This window comes from Apus apus, chromosome 1 (assembly GCF_020740795.1).
Source record: "Apus apus isolate bApuApu2 chromosome 1, bApuApu2.pri.cur, whole genome shotgun sequence".
In the NCBI taxonomy this organism is placed as follows: domain Eukaryota; kingdom Metazoa; phylum Chordata; class Aves; order Apodiformes; family Apodidae; genus Apus; species Apus apus.
In genome coordinates this window covers 20243631-20260988 of record NC_067282.1, presented here as the reverse complement: position 1 = coordinate 20260988, position 17358 = coordinate 20243631, and the positions used below count along the sequence as shown (strand labels likewise).

Genomic DNA, 17358 nt, shown 5'->3' with positions numbered 1-17358 from the left:
TGGTGGCAGGGGCTGGGAAAAGCCTTGCGTGGGGGCTGCAGCCGTGCTCCCCCTCCCTGGCAGGGGAGGTGAGCAGAGTGAGGGCTGGGCTGAGCCCCTGCTCGTGCCGCTGCTCCCCTCTGGTCACCAGCAGTGGGGGACATGTGGCCTTGGGCACTGGGGAAAACCAGGGCCGAGTCCTGGGGAGCATCAAGCACAGCACAGCCAGCCCGTCAAGGGAGGTGACTGTCCCACTTGACTCTGCACTGGTGCGGCCTTATCTTGAGCACTGTGTGTGGTTTTGGATGCCACAGGACAAAAAGGATATAAAGCTTCTGGAGTGTGTCCAGAGGAGGGCCATGAGCTTGGTGAAGGGTTTAGAGAGGAAGCCGTATGAGGAGAGGCTAAAGGCACTCGGTCTGTTCAGCCTGGAGGAGACTGAGGGGAGACCTCATTGCAGCTACTGCTTCCTCATTAGGGAAGGAGGAGGAGTAGGCATTGACCTCTTCTCTCTGGTGACCAACAATAGGAACTGAGGGAATGGTAGGAAGATGTGCAGGGGGAGGTTTAGGTTGGGCATTAGAAGAGATTCTTCACCCAGAGAATGGTGGAGCACTGGAACAGGCTCCCCAGGGAAGCAGTAATGGCACCGAGCCTGACAATATTCAAGAAGCATTTGGACAACGCCCTCAGGGACATGGTGTGAACTTTGGGATTGTCCTGTTCTGGGGCAGGAGTTGGTCTTGGTGATACAGGCTGTCTGAGGAGGTGGTTGAGCTGCCATTGCTGGAGACATCGAAAAAGACAGATGTGGTGCCAGGGGACGGGGTTTAGCGGTGGACGAGGCAGAGTTAGGGTAGTGGTTGGACTTGATGATCTTGAAGGTCTTTTCCAACCAGAGTGATACTGTGAGAAACAGGGACATGGGGGATGGCGTGAGTTGTCCTTGTGAGGTGAGAGAAGGGAAAGCAAGGAAAGGGGACGGATGTCGGCATTCTTCGCTTCTGCCCCGGGAGTATCTACCTCTCGGGTTCGGCCTGGGTGTCCCGTGTTTCCCCTCGGCCATCCCTGCCGTGTCCTTGTCACCCGCACTGTGCCCCCCCCGCCCGCCGCTTTCCCTCGGAGCTGCTGCTGCTTCGCTGCACCCCGCACCGCATGGCTCTAGTCACGCCATGCCCGTGCTCCAAAGCTCACCGTGGCTGCGCCGGGAGGACACAGAAGCGCTGCAAAACGCTCTGTAAACAAGAGATGAGCTCTGCCTGCCCGGGCGCCCGTGCAGGGGCCCGCAACACCCTCCCAGGGCAACCTGTGGGCCCGGTTTGTGTGGGAGAAGGGAGGAAGAGGCGGCGAGCAGCAGCAGGGGTGCCGGGGCCGGGCTGCAGGCCGGCCAAGAGCGGGGTCCCCCCGGCGCCGCCAGGGCCAGCCCCCCGCGGGGGGAGCAGGAGGCCGGGCGTCCGTGGGGACTGCCCGGGCCTCGCCCCCCGCTCCGGGGGAGCCTCCCCGCCGGCGCCATGCGGCGGGCAGCGCGGGGCGCGGGGGAGCGGCGGCGGGAGGAGAGGGGTTAAGTTATGTAAGGCCTTTTGGGGAGGGCGGGAGGCAGGGGCGCTGCCGGCAGCTGCGGCGGCTCCGCGGGTCGCGTCCGAGTGGGCGCCGGCGGCCTGGCGCGGGCCCGCGGCGGCGGAGAAGCGGCTGATCCCCTCCGCGTTGCCATGGAGACGGGCGGGCGGCGGGGCTGTCAGTGAGGGATCGCACCGGGCACCGGGGCGGCGGCGGGCGGAGGGGAGGGAGGGAGGGAGGGAGGCAGGGAGGGAGGCCGCGGCGGCGGCAGCGGAGGCGACGGCAGCGGCAGACATGGACTCGCACTGCGACTGTGCCGAGCCTCCGGCCGCCGAGCAGCCGTCGGGGAAGATTAACAAAACCGCCTTCAAACTGTTCAAGAGGAGGAAGTCCGGGGGCGCCATGCCGAGCATCTTCGGGGTGAGGAGCAAAGGCGGGGAGGGCAAGGGCGCCAGCAAAGCGGGGATGGTGCGGAGCCGGACGCACGACGGCTTGGCCGACGCCGTGCTGGAGAGCGGCAAGAAGGAGGAAGCGGGCGAGCCGCAGGGCGGGGAGGCGGGGGGCCGGCCGGGCGGCAGCCTCGGCGTCTCCCCCGGCAGCTCGGTGGCCAAGTCGCACAGCTTCTTCTCCCTGCTGAGGAAGAACGGCAGGCCCGAGAACGGCAAGGCGGAGGGCGCGGATCAGCGGGCTGGCGGCAGACAAAAGAAGGGGCTGAAAGGGATCTTCAGCAGCATGCGATGGCACAGAAAGGACAAAAACGGCAAGGAGGAGAGGGGAGAAAGCTCGGACATTCCGTCCGGCCTTATTCTGCCGGGGTCGTTGACTGCCAGCCTGGAGTGCATCAAAGAGGAGACGCCAAAACCTTTGTCTGAAAGTGCGAGGAGCGCGGGCGACGCGGGGCTGGAAGCGCCGGCGGAGCAGCGGAGCGGCGGGGCCGAGGAGCCCGCGGCGGCCGGTGCGGAGGCGCGGGAGGGCGGCCTCCCGCCCGGGGAGGACCCGGCCGCCGCTGCGGGGCCACCCGAGGAGCTCAGCCAAGAGCGATCGGAGCCGGCCGCCGGAGAGGTTGGGACTGCGAAGGATGCGGCCATAACAGGTGACATTCCAATAACGACTATCCCCCCTGTTGAACCTCACTGTGATAGCGGTCAAGAGCCGGCAGCCGCCCCTGACCCTTCCTCTGTTGATCCACCCTCAGAGCAATCGATTGATCGTATTTGTTTGATGTTTGCTGACGTGACTTCACTGAAAAGCTTTGACTCTCTTACAGGCTGCGGAGATATTATTGCGGACCATGAGGAGGAGGTGGGCGGCGGGAGTGGCGGCTGCGAGAAGAGCACCCCCGGGGCCGGCAAGCTGGGTGCCTCCAAAAAGCACCCCACCATGGTGGCCTACCAGGGAGGAGGAGAAGAGATGGCCAGCCCCGACCAGGTGGATGACACCTGCCTTCAGGAGTTCTGGGATATGCTGTCACAGACAGAGGAGACCCAGACAGAAGGAGGAGGAGGTGGAGGAGGGACAAAGATGCCTGAGGGTCTGAAGGAGAACCGAGGTACTGAGGGGACTCTGAACAAGGTGGCAGTGAAACGTGGTGGCCTCCACCAGATCCCCATTCACCTCAACCACAAAGAGGAGCAGAAGGGCAGGGAGAAGGAGCAGCACGAAGGAGTCCCGAACAGCGATGAGGGCTATTGGGATTCCACCACCCCTGGTCCTGAGGAAGACGGCTCCACGAGCATCCAGAAGGAGACCATTCCCAGGGACAGCTACAGTGGTGATGCTCTGTATGACCTCTATGCTGAGCCAGATGAGAACCCACCAGCAGGGCCTACAGATGAAGAGGTCACCTGTGTGCCACGCTCCAAACCTGTATCTCCAGTAGCAACCACGTGTTCCCTGAAAACACCGTCAAGCACACTGAAGGACTCCAAGATACCCATCAGCATTAAACACCTTTCATCGCATCCTGCCAGCCATGGAGCAGATGCCAGTAACAGCCATCACGTCGCACACCATCACCTGGCCAAAAGTGAGATGCACAGAACAAAAATCCCTGTCTCTAAAGTTCTGGTTCGCCGGGTCAGTAATAGGGGCTTAGCAGGGACAACAGTGAAAGCTGCCACGTACCAGGACAGTGCCAAAAAGTAGTTGAGTAAGAAGTGGAGACAAAGATGGACAGCAAGACTGGTGTCTGAAATTCTGCATAGGAGACCACAGATAATTAATTAATTAGTTTTGCATCACCTGAAGGAAGGCACCTGAACAGCTTACTTCACTGAACTGCATGGGCCTTCACTTCTGAGTCCCATCTTACTAGACTGGCTGAATAAAAAAGTCAACTTCTTTTCAAGCACTTTTTTTTACATTTGTATCTTTTTCTGCAGCACTGAACAGTGGGGAGGTTCATTTTTACATGCCTTTTTGGAAGCAGGACCTGGATTATGAACCTAAATGAGCATCCTTCCTCATGCAGAACAGTGCCATGAGTTCTTCAAGGGAACAGAGTTACGAAAGGAGCGACACTAGAGGTTCTCCAATACACTTACCTTTTAATCATTTCTGGGGGAGGAGTAGGAGGGTGGGCATCTGGCTCTGAAAATGGTGCTTGCTCTGCAAGATGTTGGAGAAAACGCCAACTGAAAAACAACCAACCTAACAGGTATTTTACCTGCTGTAGGAACGAGAGCTCTGCTCAACAGCAGACTTGATTGACTTGTGTGCAGTAGCTAACTAAGGAGTTAGGTGAACTTGTCCAACTGGAAAACATATTTTTGTCTGTCTCTCTGGTTGGTTTTGATCTGGTCTAATTGTAAATGGGTTACAGAGGCACCTGACGTAGGTTCAGATGTTTACATCAATACTTGTCCAATATTGCATACCATCGGTTCAGGGAAACGTTTTACTAAATGCCAATATATACACACTGTTCACATTTTTACAATAACTTGCTCGCCATGTGTAAATACATACGTATTTTAGCAGATTTACTCAATGCTACAAGTTTTTTATAAAAAAAAAAAATCACTTGTCTGTTATTATCTAGAGTTTAAGCAAGAGTTAGTTTTTATAGGTAGATGATTTTACAGTTCTAAAATGATAGGACTTTGTGTAAGTACCTTAAATTAGAGCAAAACTCTCTTTTGTATGGGCTCATACATCTCCAGATAAGTAAGTCTGAAGTGCTGATTTTATTCCAGTGGCACATTCCGTGTGTCAGGGCTGAGGATCTGACAGCACTGCCACTGTAAACCTCTATTTTCAGGGGTTTAGGCAAAGTTGCTCTGGGCTTAAACCTTACAGAGAAGGAACCCAGTAAAGAAACGTTTTTTAATTATTATTTTTCAAAATATATAAAATTAGTTTTTGACTATTTAAAGAAAGTTTAGGTTCTCGTTGCTTTTTATTTTCATTAATGACGTCAGAATAATTTTACTTTAACAGAGAAAAATAAATATTCTAAGCTAGTGGTGCATAAAATGTTCTGGTGAGCTTGGATCTTATGAGAAATGTATTAATGGCTAGGACATTTTTGAATAGTGGCTAGTGTACATGGGCATTGGCAACATTTCAAGGAAATTTAATAGGGTTTTAATGTGCCTGAGGACATATTTTTATGATACACTGAAAAAGCTCAAAAAATCACTGAAGTCTAAAGGTAAATGTGTATTTACAAAATATTTTGATAGAAGTATTTAATCATCAGACCACAGTTAATATAAAATATATTCTCCAGTGTATCTGAAAAATAATATACATTTAAAAAAAAATATACATGTCTATATTATGCAGAGAATTCTAAATTCACATTGCTGAAGCTAATGGGTCTGATCTTACATAGCAGTTGGTTTTATTGTCTCTTAAATTGAAAGAAAAAAAGGAAAATAAATATACAGAATACACATTTGAAGGATATTAAGGTTATAGGTAAACCATAAAATTCCAGGAGATAGAACAGTAAGAACTGTATATATGTATATGTGTATTTCACTGAGGAAATGACTACAGTCACAAGGGTGAAATTGGCATCTAGCTTTGAAGTAACTGCAGGATTTAATACCCAACTGCAACACCCCAGTGAACAGGGAGAAAGTGTTAGTTTTCCTGATCGGCCACTGTTTTCATGGTTTGAGGAAGAACCTTAATACACTTCAAAGAAGATTATTTTATATGTTCTCTTTCTAACGTGTGTGTGTGTGTGTGTGGTTTCCTACATGCCTACTCAGACAGACGTGTTGTACATATGCATGTGTAGTCAGGATGCACCTCCTGGGAGGGAGCAAGCACCTGGGGGAAGGCACACAGCCACAGGCTGAGGGGACATGGTGTAGGGATGTCTCCTAACACACTGGCCAGGATTTCCTTGGCCTGAGGAGGGGATTTGCATTTGGCTGAGGCTGGTTGTGCAGTTTAGAAAGTTCAAGATGAAATGCCCTCAAAAAGATGAATATACAGTACAGAACATGGAACATTGTCCTGGTCCTCAGCACTGAAGCTAATGTTCTTTTTCCTGTTAGTTTGGTTTTGCCTGACTGTAAGGGACACATGACAGCTCTGCAGAAAAAATCATAATGCCCCATTTTGTTGTGAAGAGAAATTGTGCAGAGAGATTCTGTAGGGTACTGGACGTTGAGAGGGAGGGAGAATGTGATGAGCTTGGGGTAGTACCATAAAAACTGGAAGCACCAAGTGCAGGTAGTAGGAGTGGTGCATCTTTAAAAGCGCTGGAAGATAACAGCTACCATCTCTACAGGCCTTGCGTGTGGCAAATAATTCATCGTATGCATTTTGTTTGCTTTGTGGCATGTCTGTATCCTGAAATCAATAGTGACACTAGACTAGCTCCCTCTCACGTAGCAACTAACACGAATCATCATTAAAATGCTTTGGCTTCCCATCATTCTCTCTCTCCTTTGTTTTCTGACCCGTTTTTCCTCCATCCTCTGCATGCTTGTAGGCAGCATCCCTGGTGCTGACCCCCAGCATGGAGGGGGGAGCCTAGGGCTGGCAGCTCAGCACTGGGTGGGAGGGTGGATGCCCAGCCTGCCCAGGCCAGGTGCTCCCCACTTGCTCTCCAAAGGTTTCTGTCACATACCCAGTGAAAGCACACTTTGCAAATCTCTTGGTGGTTCGTTTGGCTGCTTGCTATGTACATATTTTAAGGACAATCATATCCTTAAAAGGAAAATGTGAAAGTAGTAGGACGTCAGTATTTTGAATCGTTGCAACATACTGACATGTTGATTCAGGGTGATGGTTGTGTGAGAGCAAAAAATACAATTTAATGCTCAAATTAACTTTGTATTTATAAAACTTGCTTGTGTCTTTAAGCCATCTATGGGTTTTTTATTTCAGAAGGTAATAGAAAATTTAATGTTTACTAGGGCTTTCAATTTTCATAGAAATATATTTGTACAACTCCACACAATGCCTGAAACAATCATTGGAAGGAGGTTCAAAGGCTTTCTTTAGATCTATATTTAATTCCTGAAAGATCCTTGTAAAATACCGTGAGAAGCCTAAGAACAAACAGTTAATGGCTTGTTGGATTTAAAGGCTGAGACATACAAAGATAATAGTCCTGAGGCATTCTGTGGTGGTTTGCATTCTTATTTATGTTACCCTGTTCAAGCATAAATTTTCCTTGGTTTTGATAGGTATCAAGGTAGAAATGGTGTTTTGAGTCCCAAAGATAACAGTCCCAATGATGTTGTGGTTTTGATTTTCTTAAATAATGCTTTTCTTTTTTTGTTATTTTGTGGTCTGAATTATGCATTGTAATTATCAGCTTGTATGTCATTCATAAAGAGTTTTATAGATCAGGACTTACTTGGCATTTAGTTATATGTACTCTTTGCACTTTCAGGTCACTACTGGTAAATTTTGTATGTTCTTAGGATATTTCTGTGTATTGTGTAGCATTTTATAGCTATCTACAGTGATTACAGTGGTATACATTCCTGTCATATATCAGCACAAAATATTTCCTTTTGGTAGCATGAAATGATGTTTTTGTGGGCTTCTTTTGTCATGATAGGAATTAAGTTTTATGTACTATATGTGTGGCCTGACAGACCTAAATGGTCTTATTTCCCTGTAGTGCGTATGCATTTTGCTCTTGCCAGTTATAGGACTCAAACACACGTAACAGATTTTGGAAGAAATTCCATGACTAGAATAAGAAAAATCTATGTTCAGTCTTATTCCATCAATCACCAGCATTCTCTTCATCCACTGTGAGTATCCTCGCTGCCATGCAGGGTAGTAGAGGACTGAATTTTAAGAATTATGTGCACAGACATACACCATGAAAATTAATTCCCTGATTATTTTTTAATGTATCTTGCTAAATTATTTATCTAAGCTAAGCGAAGATTGTACCAAAGTCTTCAAAACGTCTGATACAGATGGCATTTTCAGGAAGATGCTATAAGTGCAGATGAGCCAAATTAACAGGCTTTGCTCTGCAAAGCAAAATCCTAGTTTTTTCTTAATTTTGTAGTACTGACCGAGGTTGCAGATCAAAGGGAGCCATTGATTCTGCTACATGGCCATGCTCGGAGATTTTTTTTTTCCCCCTGCTCTAATGGACTACTTTCAGGAAAGGCTTTTCAGCAAGATAATTGTATGAAAGAGACAGTTCACAGTGACAATAGCCACTTCCAAGGGAGATGGTTATCTAACAGCCATGATGGGGGGGGCTTTTTAAAGCAAGGTGGCTTTAAAATGTATTTTCATAGTTACTGATACAAAAGGCTGAGGTTTCTGTCTTGGAAAAACAAATTGACACCGACTGAAAAGACACTGCAGAAATGTGTCTTGGCAGAGTTTACATTTGACAGCTTCTGTAGGGTTCTATTTATTTATTTAGGTTTTTCCTTTTTGGGGGGGTTTGGTTTTTTTTTTGGTGTGTGGGGTTTTTTTGGGGTTTTTTTTTGTGTGTGTGTGGTTTTTGTTGTTGTTGTTGTTGTTGTTTCTGCTTTATGTTTTCATTACAATGACAGCCCCACGTGTCCATGCAGAACTGCACAACAGCTGACTCTTCTGAGATTCAGTGCTGACAATACACTGTCAGTTGTCTTCAGTGGCCTGGAGCTGGTCACAGCTAACTTCCATTCAGGGATGGGATGATGGGATTCCCTTGTCATCAGTCCACATGCTGTTTACTGTGAGCAGGATGCATCTGAATCTGCCTCGCTGTTTGTTTTCAGGGGTCAGTTGATTCTTAATCTGACTCATAGGAATTTCTTAGCTCATCCTTAGCTCATGTCTTGTCTTCCCTGTGAGCAACTCAGCTAGGAACAGTCAGCATTGATTTGGTGTTTCCTAGGTCCATTTCTTGTAGAGAGAAATGGAAGAACTTGCCATATACAAAGGAATAAGAGCTATAACCATGCAGGCCACATCCTTGGAGGCCTTTACTCCTGCAAAAGCAGTTTGTTAAAGCTCTTCCTGCCTTAGCGGTCTTACACATCCAAACCAGTGAGAACTATTGCCTGGGACCACCTTTTTTTTCTCTGTCTCTCATTCCCTCTCAACCATACTGTAGGAAAGAGACTTCTGACATAGCCTTCCAGCACGAGAAAAGAGGAGCTGCTGCCAGTGTGTCCTTCGGGAGGTTTTTGCTCCTACTTCTTGGTCTGGAAAAAATTAATCCACCTCCATAACAAGCAGAAAATATACTTAAAATGGAGGTATCTGCTATATGATCTAATATACACGAGTGAGGATGTGAGTGATATTTTGCACAGAGTGGAATACATCCTTCCACTTTCCTGTGGTGGACAGTTAGCCAATCTAGCAGGGAAGCATGTCACTCTTGTAGGAAAGCCCAGAAGCTGTTTTTTATGGAGACTGCCCAGATATTCTTTATCATTGGTAAGAACTGCTTGTCTTTCTCATTTCTGCACTTATTTAAACAAAGAGAACCAGAGTTGTAGTGGAGAGAGGAAAAGGTTATGTGATTCACAGGGTAAGGAGTTTAAACTGCTTGGCTGACAGGCTTGTTCTAGCAATGGCTAAGATGAGATTGCTTTGCCTACTCTAACATCCCATCCAAGCAATGCTCTGCAATAGAAGCTAATCCAGCTGTGGCCACAAAGTTAGAAAACTGGCATTTGCCAACATGGTCTGATAAATCTCTGTGGCCCAGTTTTGCTGTGGCAAGGCTTCCACTGACTCCAGAAAGAACTGGTGAAGGTCCTTTATCTCTTAATCTTGAAGGAAATAGGAAGCATTTCTTGAATAAGTCTTCCCTTTTTTAAAAGATGAACATTATTCAGGTGCTTATGCCAGCTTTTCTATGCTAGTATTTTCACTGATCTGAATGCAAAACACGTCTTTCCGTTGTTTTTCAATTTAACAAGCAGCTACTCCTGCACATAAATCCAGTGCTCAGCGTGTTTAAATTACAGCTAACACAATCACTGCCTTCCTTAATTTAACTTCTGATGGCAAAAACAGGAGCAGATCCTTCCCAGAGTGCTAAACCTCCTGCTTATTGTGTCATTGTTCTTGGTTTTTTATATGGTACCTAATGATGCCTCCCCTTAATTGTTTCACAGACAGGTCTTAAATCCAATTTTAGGGAGAACAGCATGTAGGGACTGAATGGAAAGAACTTTTAACAGATTTTTTTTATGTTGGATGATGTTGCATCAAAACAGTTGCTATTTCAGTATTAGGTTGTTTCCATGGGCCTTTTATGCATGTGCACTGGAAGCGTGAACATAATGTTCTTGTAAAAGAAAATAGGCTACATCTGCTTTGAATTAATCCTGACCTTAAAATGTGAAAGCTACACATCTGGTGATGTTTCTTGGTTAATGGCTGCAAAGGGGAAGGTCTGCCCTGACTCAGCTGCACTGCGTGGACTGGGGCAGCAAGGCACTGTCACTGGGATCATTTGCTGCCTGACCCTGCCATGTGGACCCAGCAGAGGGGTGCGGGATGTCACCAAGTGGAGGTGTCTGCCAGACTGCATGGCAGCAAGAAAAGCCAGGGTGGTGGTGCTGTGCTGGGGTGGGAGGGTTGATGGGATGAAAGCAAGGGCTAGACCTCTGGACCATGTGGAAAAGGAGAGTTATATATATGCATTTAAGATCCGGCTCCTTTTTTTTTCTTGCATTGATGGTTGGATTCACTAAAGTATGAGCCAGACTGTGTGAGTGAGTGGCAGGACCTCGGTGTGCTGATGCTGGTGCTCCTGCCAGTGTGACTGCTCTCTTCAACACCTGAGCAGTGCCCAGTGCTTCTGTTTCTGAAGGTGGCTTTAGCACAGAGACTTCCACAAAGCCCCAGTAGCTGAGCACCAACTCATGGCATCTCACTGCTCTTCTACCCTCATTTCGCCAGGGAGATGCGAAGACCCAAGCCCTTGGCAGGGTGGTGAGCACTGGCTGCACCCAAGGGCAAGTGGGGAGGGAGCATAAGACACACCATATAGCAGCACCACCACCAAGTCCTAGGTAGAGTGCAAGTAACTTTCTGCAGCCTACAGCTTAATGAAAGCAATGATACCCTGCTTTTTCAATGAGGCAGCAGACTAAAGCTGTTGCCTTTGTGTAAAACTGAAGTAAATCCTCTGCTGTGGGACACATTGCAACAGCTGAACAATATGTCAGTCCACCAGTATTCCCTCTGAAAACTGTGGATCTATTAATGGTGTCAGTTGTTGTTAAGACTGAATGAAGATCCCAAAATTTGGCCCCATCTGAATCTTGTTGCTGTGTTTGTCAGCAGAGTGTCTCTCTCAGAAAAGCTCTAGTGTTGAGGCTTGTGGCCCTGCTGAATTAGGGAATGAATGTGGTTGGTGAAAATACAGATTCAGTAAGTCCAGAAAACACAGCATGGCTTCAGTCTTTTGTCACAGCCCAGTTGTGCTTAAATATCATGGTGTGCCCGAGGAAGACGTAGCAAGGACTGCTCCACACTGCATCTGGCAGACTGATGCTCTTGGGGCTACATGCTGAAAGGGACAGATGTGTCATGTTAGAAGTCACTTAATCTGTTTCTGTAAATTGTGTTGTAGCTGACGGATAGCTGTTAATTACAATTTCCCCCGTATATTTTGGGTCAGCCACCTCCAGTAAGGTAGCATATGACCTGCTCAAGATAACGAGTGATTAAAAGCCAGAACTCCCCCCTCTTCTTATCTAAACGGTTTGCTAATAATCTGGTGAGTCTGTGTGCACCAACTTTTCTGAGTGAAAGCTCAGAACACTCTGGGGGGTGTTTTCGTAACAGACTGTTAGACATACTCTGCTCTTTCCACCTCTACAAACTTTAATGAGTATATGTCTCCTTGAATCATGGTATTCGTAATGTATTTACAGCCTAAATGATAGCAATAGATGTGTTTCTTCCCTGGCAGTTCATGAGGATATACTAAGCAGTGTTTATTATATTTTTAATTCTGTAAATATTTATTTTGGTACTCTGTGTATTTATTGGCACTGATTCTGGTGTTTGCTTATGTGTCATTGTAAATGTTGATGGTTTCAATAGTCTTGCTTCTAATGAATGTAAGGAACTCAGACTAACTGCACTTTTCTTCCATTGAAAAATCTTACAGTGAAAAATATTCCCACTGTCACATTATGTGTTATAATGAATACAGTTAATAAAATCAGTTATCACTTTTCATTGATGAATGTGAAGGTTATTTTTTGATGTTCAAGCTAGGGATAGAGCTAATCTGTTCAGTGCACTGGAAAATACTAGGCTTTTGAAAGCAAGGCATGAGGGAATTAAGTCCTCAAAATAGCATAAAAGAGAATACTTGGGCATGTGTGCATTTTCATTTTTATGTAGAAATGCCTTTAGCAGTAGTTTTACTAATAACATGATACAATAACAACACTAAATTAATTACTTAGGGGAGGACTTTGATAAATGAGAGAGTTTTGGTATTGTGGTTTTCTGTTTCATCAGCAAGTTATTTTTCTTTTTTCTTCCTCCCTCTCCCCCTGCCCCTGCTTAAACCACTTAGACAATGGAAATGGAGTGAGTTTCATTCTGTCTTTCAAATCAGCTTTTCTTCTTGGTTCTCCTGGTCAGGAAGCCAGCAGAGACACTAGTTCTTTTGGCACAGATTGACTTCGGAGTTGCAGTTTTGGTGTGACAGCTAGAAAATGCAGTCTGCTGCAAGCTACATTTCCTACTTTTAAAACTGGAACTTGACTTTTATGACTATGAAGTGACATTTATTAGAACCTCTGTTTTGCAACTTCCTCTGAATATCTTGAATTTGGAAGATGCATAAAGCATTTGCATCAATCTAGGTTTAATCTTTAAGTTTTACTTCACTTAGCTAAGTAGCACTGCCTTGCTAAGGATTCATGAAGCCTCCCATGTTACTACTTGTCCATGGAAGGTACTGAACTTGCCAGAGTAAGAACTGGAATGAAAGCTGCTTAAAAATTTTCAAGGAAAACCAAGCAAAAGGTTTGAGAAAACTCATGGTGCAAGTAAGGAGCAGAACATGGTGACACAATATAAATTGATCCTATGTTCACAAAAAGCATAACTCCTCTTTCCAGTGGCTGGAATAAGGGTGAAGAAATGTTTTCCTACTGATTGAAGGCACAACCAGTTTTACATTCAGGCCTTCACAGCCCATATCCCCTATTGGGTGTTCATGTCTTTTATCCTGTGCATCTGGAAGAAGAAGAGTTGTAGTTTAAAGGATTCCCTGCCACAGAAGATTGCCCAGTGATTACCTAGTTGTGTCCAAGAATAGCTACTGGGATTTTGGGGGGCAAAGGAGTTGGAATGAAGTGCAGGGCAAATACATCAGCCTCATGAATCTTGATAACTGTAGGTCTGTGTGATGCTGCTGTTAACATCTTGCACAAAACCAGACTAGAGCAACCTGGCAGATTCACTGTGACAGAGAAAACGGAAAGTCTCATGAAATTGGGAGACTTGGCCCAAATACTCTTTTTGAAATTAAGATGAGGAGGCTGAGTTTCTAATATTGTCCCTTCCCAATTAAAATCAAGATGGGTCATTCCCGACAGTGCATCTCTATGATTTTCATGGCCCTCTTACTGGAAAAGTGTTTGCAATGGGAGTGATGACCTGGGAATCTCCCTGTAACCCATTCATTGGAGATGAGTGCTACATCCAATTTGCAAATCTATCAAGCAAGAAAGAGAATATAATATTATTGACTCTTAATAATTGGTAAGGAGTAGTGGCCAAACTAATGGACCAGTCAACTGGCTGTGAGTGAGTACTGGTCTCATTTTAAATCCTTACCCTTGAATAATGGTATTTTTTCCTTTCAAAATCATTGTAGAGAGTTATTTAGTAGGAGCTTGCTTTGAGCAGACGCCTGCTCCTACCTACCACGTTGCACATCTGCTTCCAATTAAAACCATTCCACAGTGCCCTGAGGGGGATGGGAAGGAAGCTCAAAGGTTCTGCAAAGGGTTATTTCAGCAGCTATGGATGCTGCAGTGGCAGCTGAGGACTAAGAACCTGCTTCATCTCTAATGACACATCACTCCTTTTACTCCACAAAGACCCTTAACACTTGGCTCAGATATTCAGTTAGACCCTGGGAACACGAGATCTCCTGTTCTCACTGATGAAGGACTCTTGTCCTTGACCAATATGAGTATTTTTTCCAGCTTAAGGAAAAAAAAAAAAAAATTAAAAATATATAGATGAAGACCCATAGCAACTATGTTAAACAGAACAGAGAAATGCAAGGAGTCTGTTGAGGTACAGCTCCCCGCAGCTACTCCAAAGACTAACAAACCACCCATGCTGAGCTGTGTCCTTATGCAAAGACTGTTCACAAAGTGGTTCTGTGTAGCACTCCCACATGAGCCCCAAGTGAGGTGACCTGGAGCCAGGGGTTGCCACCAGAGGGGAGGAAAGTCTTGTGCTTTCTGACAGAGTGCTGGTCCACACCAGGGAGATCCGAGTCTCTCTTTCATCACTTCCATTCCAGTTGTGACATAATTTAGAGAAAGCTGCAGGTACTAGATTCTAAAGCCTGATCAACATAATAATCTGCTCTTGGCTGTGTTGTTGCTCAGAACTTATGGTCTGAGGTTTTATGATAAAATTTTACTCTCCCTTTAGAACCCACAGTGGGCAGGCTCAAAAACATTGTGTGGCTGGGTGTGCTCTCCTGTGTGTCACTGTGGGAGTAATGGAGAGGCTCTTCCTTCAGCCATGTCAAACTTCTCTGGCAGTGTCACTTGAAATTCCTAGGTCCTTTGGGCAGAGGAGAAACTTAAGTAAAGATCGTCTGGGTGGAGGTCCTGAATGAGCAGAGGTTGACTGGGTAGAAATGCAGCAGCATCACGGGGGCAGTGGGAGAGGTTGAGGCAGCTAAGCCTAGGACAGCCAGAAGCCTTGCGGGCCGGAGTGTCCTCTCCTGCCTCACAGGGAGATGGTTGGCTCCAAGGCACCTGTGTGGCTCATGATGCTTCAAGAACACATTTAGCTGTAGGCTGTTAGCTGTTAGCTGTGGGAACAAATGGTGTTGAGCTCCTTGCATGGAGCTGGGAACATGCAGGGTGACATGCAGAATGCAAATTAAACAGAAATCCTGTGACCAAACAGTATTATAAGAGCATAAATTATGCTAAATCTGTATATCATGTAAAGCAAATCTCTTCTATTCCCACCCGGCTCCATTTGTTCAGCTGTAAAGATGAAAACACAACCTGATTTTGAAAAAAAAAAAAAGTTTAGAATAAATAAAGGTAAATGTCTCTTAGCAAATTTAAGTAGTGAAAAACCTGCTCTTGATTATAGCTGTGAAGATACTAGCCAGAATCTAAAGTGAGCATGAATAAAACATCTATTCTACTGAAATGATGTAGAAAAATGAAGGTGACAAAAATCAAATGAATTGTTCTGAGTATTTCTTAATGAAAAATAGACAGATGAGAATTCAACTAGTGTTAGTCTATCTTTACAGTAGGGATTGATTAGATCTACATCTTTCTTTCTTGGAGTTTCTACCCTTCACATTCTGCACTAATAGATTTTGTTTACTGACAGATAACAAATCATACAAAAATACAGTGCTTATAGTGAAAAAATCAGTCCTACTACTGTTTTGCTTATAGATGTCTTTTTTTCTCCCATGTTAACAAAATAAGGTTTTGATCCTTCCAATTAGATCAAATCCAGTCATCACCATGCCACATTTAGGGCCTGATTACGCAGTCACTCTGTCTGAACAGTTTCATTCAAGTCAGTAGGAAATGCTCATATGCAGCAACTACAGAAATGGTGCCTGCATCCTTCACAGAGCTGCCTATTGCTGCTTTACCAGGGGCTTAGAATATTTATGACTATCATCCCTACATGATGCTGAATTTGCCTGTATTATTTTTTTCTTAGGGCCTGATAGAAAGCCCTATAAATCTGCAAGTTTTATGAAAAAGCACTTGGACCTGATTACACGGTTAAGTTCACTTGTCTATGTTGGATCTTAGTTCTCTCTTGAGATGTAATGTCTTTTCAGACTGATTTAAAGTAAATGAGTGTATTAGAAAACAAAACAGACATCAGAGCATAAGCATAAAGGCAAATATCAGCCCCTGGCTCTGAAACGACCGAGACCCTCAATCCAAGCTATGAAACCCTGCATTTCTGCCTCAGTGCAGGCAAACACACAGCACTATTTATAGCACAGCCTTTTACTACCCTTCTGTTAGAATAGGCTTCATCAGAGGATTTACATGACTAACCAAAAGCAAAAGCTTTTTGTACTTCCTTTCCATAAGAGAAGGCCAGTGTGAAGCTGGTGTTCACTGGGCTGAATTACAGAAAATATCAGTTACTAGAAAACCAGTTACTATTTCAAAGGCCTCTGTTACCATGGCACAGGTCTCCTCTTCCCTCTCCATGCCCCAGATTTAGCACCAATGATGGGAGCTTACTGAAAGCTCAGAAAGAGCGGTTCTTACCTCTGAAAAATAAAATGCATAGCCAAGGAAGACCACACGTTTTCATGGCAACTAAGGAGTAAAGGGTTAAGGCCTAGGAGATGGCTCTGAACCAATAAACAGCACAAAAGACTCCTATTAGCAAATCAAGAGCCCAATGTGCTCTCATTTCCCCTTTGGGCCACAAAGTTACTGTTCCTGCCAAGGACAACAATCAGCATGAGGTGATTATTTTAGATTCTGCTACATACCCTGAAGTCTCCTGAAAATGAAAAAAAACCTACCATCCCTTCACCCTCTGCTCTGATTTCCAGGGCGGGCCAGGCCTGTCAGCTAGTCCCTATCCTTTCGTCTCACTGTGCCAGCTGCAAGCACCCAGGCTTTCCCCAGAGATGCCACTTTCTCACAGATGCCTTCTTCTTCCTGCCTTCCAGATGGCATTGGGCTTCTTAACAAGCTCCCCGATTTCTCTTTCTCCGTAGGGATTTAATTTCAGTTGTCACATCTGTTTTTCTCCAGTCGGATGGTGTGCAGGAGCGTGAGATTTAGTGCTTCTTCAGGAGGTTACCAACCTCCAGCTCCCATGGCCCTGTCAGACCTCCCTGCTGAAGAAGCTCCCCCATGCAGCCAGGATCACTCTGGTGTGCCAGTGACAGCCCCTGCCCGAGCTGCAGGGCAGAGGTAAGGACCACTTTGTTGAGGTTTGCAGGCTGCTTGTCTTGTTCTGCACCACTGAACCCTTTCCTCCCCAGGGCTTTTCTGCAGGGCTGATGGAGGCTCCTCAGTGCTGTTCCAGGGCTGCTTAACATGGCTTGGAGAAGGAGCAGAGCGGCTGTGGAATAGGGCAGGGAATTGGAGTCAGGCTGTGGTATCTTTTCACATACGTCCTCGGTGACCTTCAGTGCAAAAC

The 17358-nt window shown here is 45.8% G+C and overlaps 1 protein-coding gene across 1 annotated transcript; it reads left to right on the top strand.

Annotated features, from left to right (window-relative positions):
• Window positions 1-1830: 1830 nt before the first annotated feature.
• AMER2 (APC membrane recruitment protein 2) lies at window positions 1831-12178 on the top strand. The gene is made up of 2 exons (XM_051641943.1): window positions 1831-2629; window positions 2804-12178. The coding sequence occupies exons 1-2, from the start codon at window positions 1831-1833 to the stop codon at window positions 3679-3681; spliced, it is 1677 nt and encodes a 558-aa protein (XP_051497903.1). The 3' UTR covers window positions 3682-12178.
• Window positions 12179-17358: the final 5180 nt, after the last annotated feature.